General features: G+C 38.2%; 1 protein-coding gene across 2 annotated transcripts; it reads left to right on the top strand.

Annotated features, from left to right (window-relative positions):
* The first annotated feature begins 256 nt into the window (after nt 1–256).
* On the top strand, nt 257–9,186 carry LOC137733672 (disease resistance protein RPV1-like). Of its 2 annotated transcripts, XM_068472823.1 has the most exons (11): nt 257–759; nt 944–1,019; nt 2,549–2,994; nt 3,174–4,278; nt 4,550–4,987; nt 5,087–6,432; nt 6,522–6,816; nt 7,291–7,790; nt 7,915–8,217; nt 8,355–8,609; nt 8,691–9,186. In XM_068472823.1, the coding sequence occupies exons 1-6, from the start codon at nt 290–292 to the stop codon at nt 6,398–6,400; spliced, it is 3,849 nt and encodes a 1,282-aa protein (XP_068328924.1). In that variant the 5' UTR covers nt 257–289; the 3' UTR covers nt 6,401–6,432; nt 6,522–6,816; nt 7,291–7,790; nt 7,915–8,217; nt 8,355–8,609; nt 8,691–9,186. The 2 variants fall into 2 exon arrangements, with proteins under 2 accessions (XP_068328924.1, XP_068328923.1); XM_068472822.1 differs by lacking the exons at nt 257–759; nt 944–1,019 and having other exon boundaries at nt 2,377–2,994; nt 8,382–8,609.

Here is a 9,186-nt window from a genome sequence, read left to right as displayed (position 1 = left end):
CTTCGGCCTCCCGCATGCTGGAGCATCTCCACCGGCCCTCGGGCCATTGTTTTGGAGCCCGACCGCCGAGCAAAACCCCACGCTGGGGATGCTCTCACACCGAAATTTTCTAAAGAAGATGTGAAAACACATAAAGCATAATTCCCTTTGTCCTTTCCCTTTTGCGCTTTTGCATTGACTCATTGACTAATTTCCGGTGATCCAATTTATAGATCTATTGAGTATTTTTGTACTTGCAATTCTCTTAGTCTTAGCTGCTCGATCATCGCTGACCAGGTGCGATCGATTAATGGCTTCTTCTTCTTCTTCTTGCCTTAGTTGGAAATACGATGTGTTCATCAATTTCAAAGGGGAAGACACTCGCAGGGGCTTCGTCAGCCATCTCTACAACGCTCTGGTTAAGAAACCAATCAACGCTTTCATTGATGCCGAGAAGCTCAGAAAAGGCGACCACCTTTCTGAGCTCCTGACAGCGATTCGAGAGTCAAGGCTTTCGATTGTAGTTTTCTCTCAAGACTATGCTTCTTCCACTTGGTGCTTGAAAGAACTCGTGCAAATCCTGGAATGCAAGGATACCAATAACCAGATTGTACTCCCCATTTTCCATGACGTTGAACCGTCTGATGTTCGTCAACGTTTCGCAGAAGCTTTTGCTGAGCACGATCGTGATTCTAACGCCGAAATGGAAGGGGTTCGTAGCTGGAGATCCGCTCTTACAACTGCCACCAGTTTATCCGGCTGGGTTTCGCGAAAATATGAGTAAATTCTAATTTTTTTTAGTTTCCTATTAATTTTTGGGATTTTTGTAACGTTTAGGGGTAATTTGATAAATATTTAATTTTTATTTTCTATTTTCTATATTTTGAAAACTAACAGATGAAAAAGACCCATTAATTATTATTTGGTGGTGTTATTATATTGTTTTTTTTTTTAAATTTGACAGGAATGATGTGGTGCTTATTGAGGAAATTGTAGAAGATGTTTATAGGAAATTGATCGACATCTCATCAAAATCAAGCGAAGATAATGGCTTGGTTGACATGGATTCTCACATGCATGAAATGCTTTCATTATTGTATCCTCCCGGAGGTGAAACGAATAATGTTCGAGTTGTTGGAATATGGGGTATGGGTGGTTTAGGCAAAACAACCATCGTTAGAGCTGTTTATAATAAAATCGCTAGTCGATTTGAAGCTTGTTGCTTTCTTGAAAATGTCAAGGAAGGTTTCATGAAGCATGGCAAACTACATATGCAGGAACAACTTCTATTGAGTATCTCAGACAACAAGGTGGGGAGTTCTCACATATCGAGTAAAGGTTTTCAGGTGATGTTAAAAAGCCTTGGTCAGAGAAAAGTTCTTATTGTTGTTGATGATGTGGATAAATTAGAACAAATTGAAGCTTTACTTGAAGAGCCACATTCCTTTGGTGGTGGAAGCAGAATTATTATAACAACTAGAGATTCACAATTACTAAACATAGCTGATGTGATATATAATCCCAAGATGTAGATATGATTTAACTGTGACTCTTCAAATAGAAGACCATGAAATGGTAAAGAGATTAGGAGGATAGAGAATCCTCCTCTGACTTTCGATGCTCCCGCTTTTCATCATTTAGAGTGCTGCCTTCCATTCAACACTGTGTGATTTAGTTACGTATTTGTAAATAAATAATAAGTTTAATTTGATTAATAATTCATGTCGTAATAAGATAATTAGAAGATAGTTAAATTAAAATTTAAGTTTATGTAGTGAAATCTATTAGGATTTATGCTCAAAATTGAAAATTTCTTCAACACTCTGTTAATTATTAGCACGTGAGCCACACATATTAGGCTAAAATGAAACTCCCAAGTAATTGTTAGCACGTAGAGATTACATGTGAGGCTAACTTTATATTTTTAGTTTCATTTGTGAGCCTCATGTGCTAACAATTAATGAAGTTAACGAAATTTTTAATTTTAGGTTTAATTCTAACAGACTTCACCACAGACGCTTAAATTATAATTTTTTTTAATCTTCCAATTACAATATCACAACGAGAACTTATAATCCGATTAGACCTAAATAATACGACCTAAGATTAAGTTTAAGCTTTAATCATGATTAAATCGCATGCTGGAAGATTGAGAGAGAATAAATGGAGATACCATCCTTCCTCTAAACTATTTTTCTCAATTACATATCTTAAATTAAGAGGTTGTTGGGTAGGCAAGTGTAGTGTGTAGATTCAATTTACTACTTTAACCCCTTTATTCGCATTTTCTTGGATTAAAAAATCAAAAGCACGAGATTCCTTTTTACACCGAAATTTCCCCGAAGGAGATGTGAAAACACATATAAAGCATAATTTCCCTTTTCCCTTTAGTCCTTTTGCATTGACTCATTGACTTGGTATCGATCAAACCAATTTCCGGTGATCCAATTTGTAGATCTATTTGAGTATCTCTGTACTTACAATTCTCTTAGTCTTAGCTGCTCGATCATCGCTGACCAGGTGCGATCGATTAATGGCTGCTGCTTCTTCTTCGTCTGGCCTTGGTTGGAAATACGAAGTGTTCATCAATTTCAGAGGGGAAGACACTCGCAAGGGCTTCGTCAGCCATCTCTACAACGCTCTGGTTAAGAAACCAATCAACGCCTTCATGGATGCCGAAAAGCTCAGAAAAGGCGACGACCTTTCCGAGCTCCTGACAGCGATTCGAGAGTCAAGGCTTTCGATTGTAGTTTTCTCTCAAGACTATGCCTCTTCCACTTGGTGCTTGAAAGAACTCGTGCAAATCTTGGAATGCAAGGATACCAATAACCAGATTGTACTCCCCATTTTCTATGAAGTTGATCCGTCTGACGTTCGTAAACTCAAGAGAAAATTCGAGGAAGCTTTTGCTCAGCACGATCGTGATTCTAACGCTGAAATGGAAGAGGTTCAGGGCTGGAGATCCGCTCTTACAACTGCCACCAGTTTATCCGGCTGGGATTCGCGAAAATATGAGTAAATTCTACTTTGTTTTAGTTTCCTATTAATTTTTGGGATTTTTGTAACGTTTAGTGGTAATTTGATAAATATTTAGTTTTTAGTTTTAATTTCTATTTTTTTGAAAACTGTCAGATGAAAAGACCCATTAATTATTATTTGGTGGTGTTATTATATTGTTTTTTTTAATTTGACAGGAATGATGTGGTGCTTATTGAGGAAATTGTAGAAGATGTTTATAGGAAATTGATCGACATCTCATCAACATCAAGCGAAGATAATGGCTTGGTTGACATGGATTCTCACATGCATGAAATGCTTTCATTATTATATCCTCCCGGAGGTGAAACGAATAATGTTCGAGTTGTTGGAATATGGGGTATGGGTGGTTTAGGCAAAACAACCATCGTTAGAGCTGTTTATAATAAAATCGCTGGTCGATTTGAAGCTTCTTGCTTTCTTGAAAATTTCAAGGAAGGTTTCATGAAGCATGGCAAACTACATATGCAGGCACAACTTCTATTGAGTATCTCAGACAACAAGGTGGGGAGTTCTCACATATCGAGTAAAGGTTTTCAGGTGATGTTAAAAAGCCTTGGTCAGAGAAAAGTTCTTATTGTTGTTGATGATGTGGATAAATTAGAACAAATTGAAGCTTTACTTGAAGAGCCACATTCCTTTGGTGGTGGAAGCAGAATTATTATAACAACTAGAGATTCACAATTACTAAGCATAGCTGATGTGATATATAATCCCAAGATTCTGAGTGATTCTGGAGCTCTAAAACTCTTTAGGCAGCACGCCTTCGGAAAAAACCAACCCACCAGAGATTATGATGATCTCTCCAATCGTGTCGTAAAATATGCTCAAGGTCTGCCTTTAGCACTCAAAGTTTTGGGGGCTTTTCTTCGTAAAAAAACTATACGCGTGTGGGAAGATGAGTTAGAAAAAATAAGGAAAATCCCGCAAAGGGGAATTCATGATGTGCTTAAAACAAGCTTCGATGGACTAGATGACACAGAGAAGGACATCTTTCTAGATATTGCATGTTTCCTTAAAGGGATGAATAAAGACCAAGCAATTGAAATTCTGGACGGCTGTGGTTTCCATCCTCATACAGGAATAAGAGTTCTAATTGATCGAGCTCTCATTACTATCTCATGGAAGGAGGAACTGGAGATGCATGATTCCTTAGAGGAAATGGGTCGGGAAATCGTCCGTCAAGAATCTATCAAAGAGCCTGGGAGACGAAGTAGGTTGTGGAGTTATGAAGATGTTCATCACGTGCTATCTCAAAATACGGTGGGAAATCTTTTTCTTATGCAATTGTTAGTAGAAAGCTTCAACTTTTGACTAAAATCAATTTCTCAAGCCTGATTGATGCCCCTTTTTGTTTTCAATTTTTAATTTTTAGTTTTTATTGTTTTAATAATTGAAAATTGAAAACAATTAAACTAAAAAGGAAATGAGAGTTTAAACGAAATGATTATCAAACTGCTCCTTAAGAAACAAGCATTAATTTCATAATCTAAACTGAGGTTCTCTGTATTTTCCTTGACTTTGATTTGCACAGGCTACAAAAGCAGTTGAAAGCATAATTGTGGATTTCTCACGCTCAGACTGGAATTGCATAAATGCTGAAGCTTTTGTTAGTATGACTCAACTAAGACTACTCAAGGTCAATCATAAGGACTACACCTTTAAGTATGATTTCTTAGGATCAGTCATAAGGACTACACCTTTAAGTATGTCTCATGATTTCTTAAGATCAGTCATAAGGACTACACCTTTAAGTATGTCTCAACTAGGACTACGCGAGATCCGTGACTACACTTTTACACGTGCTTACTGCAATCATCACCTGATTGGGACCCTTAAGTTACTTAACTTGAGGTATCTCTCCTGGTTTGGTTTCCCTCTCAAGTCTTTGCCATCCAACTTTCAATTCAAAAATCTTGTTGAACTTGACATGCAATTTAGTCTCATTGACCGACTTTGGGAAGGAACCCAGGTACGTACAATCATTACATGTATTTATTTCTTTTAAATGTTTGGGTTTTGAGTGAGATGTCTTATTAACTAATGCAGGTTTTCTTGAATGTTTTAACAGACGCTGAAAACGTTGAAATTCATCAATTTAAGTTCTTGTGTATACCTTAAGGAAACCCCTGACTTCACAAATGTGCCAAATCTTGAGAGGCTAATTCTTCAATATTGTACAAGCTTAGTTGAGGTTCACCCGTCTATTTCGACTCTGACAAACCTTGTTTTATTGAATCTGAATTCGTGCCATGAACTTAAGATTCTACCCAGCAACATTCGTATGAAATCTCTCAAAACCTTTAATCTTTTTGGCTGCTGGAGCCTTGAGATGTTTCCAGAGATTTCAGAAGGTATGGAGGGGTTAGAAGAGCTTGATTTATCTGGGTCAAGAATTAAAGAACTGCCTATGTCAATTAATAATCTCACAGGGTTAAGTCATTTCAACCTAAAAGATTGCAAAGAACTTAAGAGTCTACCCAGCAAAATTCGTATGAGATCTCTCAAAACCTTTGATCTTTCTGGCTGCGCCAGTCTTGAGATGTTTCCAGAGATTTCAGAAGGTATGGAGGGGTTAGAAGAGCTTGATTTATCCTGTTCAAAAATTAAAGAACTGCCTATGTCAATTAATAATCTCACGGGGTTGAGTCATTTCAACCTAAAAGATTGCAAGGAACTTGAGAGTCTTCCAAGCTGCATTCATATGAAATGTCTGAAAACCTTTAATCTTTATGGTTGCTCCAGTCTTGAGATGTTTCCATCGATTTCAGAAGGTATTGAGGGGTTAGAAGAGCTTCATTTATCCGGGTCAAGAATTAAAGAACTGCCCCCATCAATTAATAATCTCACGGGGTTGGTTCATTTGAACCTATCAAATTGCAAGGAACTTAAGCGTTTTCCAAGCAGCATTCGTATGAAATCTCTCAAAACCCTTAAACTTTATGGTTGCTGGAATCTTGAGATGTTTCCAGAGATTTCAGAAATGGAGGAATTAAAGGATCTTGAATTATCTGGGTCAAAAATTAAAGAACTGCCCTCATCAATTAATAATCTCACGGGATTGAATTATTTGAACCTAAAAGATTGCAAGGAACTTAAGAGTCTTCCAAGCAGCATTTGTCAGCTCAAGTCCCTTGTCTCTCTCTTTCTTTCCGGTTGTACAAAATTTGAGGTGTTTCCAAGCATTGAAGAAAATATGGAAGGATTAAGAAATCTTTTCTTGGATGGAACATCTATCAAAGAGCTTTCCCCCTGGATTGAACGCCTTACGGAGCTTCGGTATTTATATCTGAGAGACTGCAAAAGCCTTGTACATCGTCCCAACACGCTCTGTAATTTGTATTTGTATGACCCTCTACAGGACGCATATCGTCGTGTTGGCTGAGTCCCTCTCCACCCCAACACCCCAATTTCTAGGTGATCAAAATTCAAATCCTATTTTTGTTTCGGAATTAAAATTTGAAATTTGGGAAATTTTATTATCTGAATAAAGAAATAATTTTCAGGGGTTTTGGGTACTCTGTGCCGATAAACTCATGGATACGAAGCTCTTTTTTGAAGCAATCAATCGGACACTATGCTGCGTTGCGGTGGCTTTTGGTTGAATTGGCGTGGTCAGACGGCTAGCCGCGGCCGCATATTTTGAAATCCCAAGAGGTGGCATTTTCCAAGGAGAGGAACATAACTCCACCGCCGGATTCTTTTGATTTGTGCTTGTGCAGAAACTGTGAAGATATTGGTATGTCAATTCCCGTTGCTAACTTGCTAATGCCACCGGTGCTCCTCCAATTTGGGTGAAAGGTACTTTGTATTTCCTTTAATCTTAACATTTCTATATCTGCAAATTACAGTGGATGAACCTTCTGAATTTGTGTAAATGACTTGCTTTTTTGGTGTATGTGGGGTATAATGATGGGATTTTCAATTGCTTGTTGTATGAATCATCAGCAAACTGCATAGTTGACATTGTCTTGCCTTAACTAATACAATGGAGAAGTTACAACTCAAAACTGTTAAAAGTTTTCCCAATATGTGGACAGATGACTTCGTACATTTTGCGTTGTGATTGCTTCCCTTTATGTTTTTCCGCCAATCTTTGTGCATCATTTATAGTGATGCCAGTTTTAGTTGCATGCTCACATAAAATCTGCCAAAAATACACATGTCAAGATTTTAAATCCCTTTGTGCACCATTTATTCCGCTAACGAGTTTGATTTTTAAGTTAACTTTTGTTGGAATAATTTGATCTTGATGTGTGGCACACACTTTTCCAGGGCAGATGCATGAGATTGTATCGTCTGGAATTAGCAGTCTAAAAAGGCACATCAAGAGGAGAAATAAATAAGAGCCTCAATGATTTCATCTCCCTCTTTGGAAGAATGTCCCTTGTACCAACTAATGCTAAAGCTGTAGACGCTAGAATTGAATGGTTCTGGTAGATATTTCTAGCATCTGTATTATACTGTTTGGAGAAGGACGTTATCGCGATTCAGGGCTGGCCCTGGTCCAGTGCAAACAGTGCACCTGTCCAGGACCGAAATTGTTTTGGGGCACTTCTTCCTTCGCGAATCGTGACAGCGGTGACCAGAGCCTTTCTTCCAGACCTGTGCCCTTCCGTCCCAGCTTTCCTTATCAGCCTCTTGACATCCAAAATTGCTGCAGAAATCACCCAAAACTGGACTGAATTTTACAGAATCGGTCGCAGTTTCACCACTGCAGTCCCTCTGTGCGCAGCTCATTGAGCTTTCTGGGTTCTCTTGCTCCGAGCAACACAGTGAGTACTATACTAACATTTCACTAAAAAAATGCCCATTTATTTGTTAATTGTTAAATTTGTGATTAAAGTGAGTAACTTTGAGATACCCAGCTTGTTAAATCCACTGCTGCTTGTTTTCGAGATTCAGATGAAAGATAGGTACTTACTGGATTTGATATGTGAAGGACTAATAGAAGTCGTGTTTGTTATTGCAATTTCTGTTTGGTTTGAGATGTGAAGTACTAATGAGATTGCTTTGGTGCGGAGTGTTCCCCCTAACTGATCCGTGAGTGAAATATTGATTCTCTGGACGCCTGATTAGTGAAAAGCCTTACTTTCACAGCTCCTTCCAGCTTTTTTCAACATATTGGTCCTACTGAGTTGATTATTTCAAAATTTGAATGTATAGCTCGCTATTTGGTGCCCCCTGATCTGAAGTTTTCAGGTTGCGTTGAAATTTCCTTTCTTGAAACTAACTATTGTGTAAAGTGATGAACATCCATGGGATACATTTTAAATTGGGCTCTAATGTTCTTCAAGCTCAATTGAAATTGGTTACTGGCTTTTCTTGATCTTAACCAGCTGATGCATGGTTCTTAAATTCTCCAGCAGATGAAGGTTTCGATGTATGGGTACGAAATGTTCGTCAAACACGTTGGAGTCAGGGACACATCTTTATCAGAAAAAGAATAAGATTTATGCTTTACTGTAGGATTTTTGGGATTGGAGTTGGCAGGAATTGGCTCGATTTGATCTATCAGAAAATGATGCGCTGCATATATTCAACAAGCTCCAACTTCAACAAGCTCCAACGTCTTTGTTGTTGGACATTCACAGGTATTACACCTCTTCATCTACTTCAAATCTCCTTCCCTTGCTGCTACTTTTGGTGTTGACTCAATTTATTCATGTTATTAGGGAACAATCATGTCTTTAGCAGCTCTCATCCAACCGGATATAGCAGAATTGGTTGAAGCTGCCGCTCTTCTGTCCAATATCATACTTGGAGCATATCTTTAGCTGCTCTCATCCAGCCGGATATAGCTGAAGAAGTGGTTGAAGCCGCCGCTCTTTTCTGCCCAATATCATACTTGGAGCATTTCACTTCAAAATTTGTTATCTTCTGTACATTATATGCAGCGAATGGGTCGTCAACCTTTTGGATTCAATATGTATGGCCATGTTGACTGCTTGGAGTGGTTGTATATGATTTTGCTTTTGATTGTCAGGGTTTCGATACTATGCCCTTCCTGTTGTATGTGTTTTTTTTTCAAGTAATATAATATGGGCGTGAGGGTCTAGCCCCCAGCTTCGATTGGGTTCTAGCTCTTTGTAAATATTTCTTTGTAACTTATGTTGTACTGGAAAAAGACACATTTTGAGTATTTGCTCCGGGCACCAAAAAAATTCAAGA

The sequence above is a fragment of the Pyrus communis genome, chromosome 5, assembly GCF_963583255.1.
Source record: "Pyrus communis chromosome 5, drPyrComm1.1, whole genome shotgun sequence".
Taxonomy (NCBI): Eukaryota; Viridiplantae; Streptophyta; class Magnoliopsida; order Rosales; family Rosaceae; genus Pyrus; species Pyrus communis.
The sequence above is the reverse complement of the archived record's forward strand: the minus strand, read 5'-3'. Positions and strand labels throughout refer to the sequence as shown.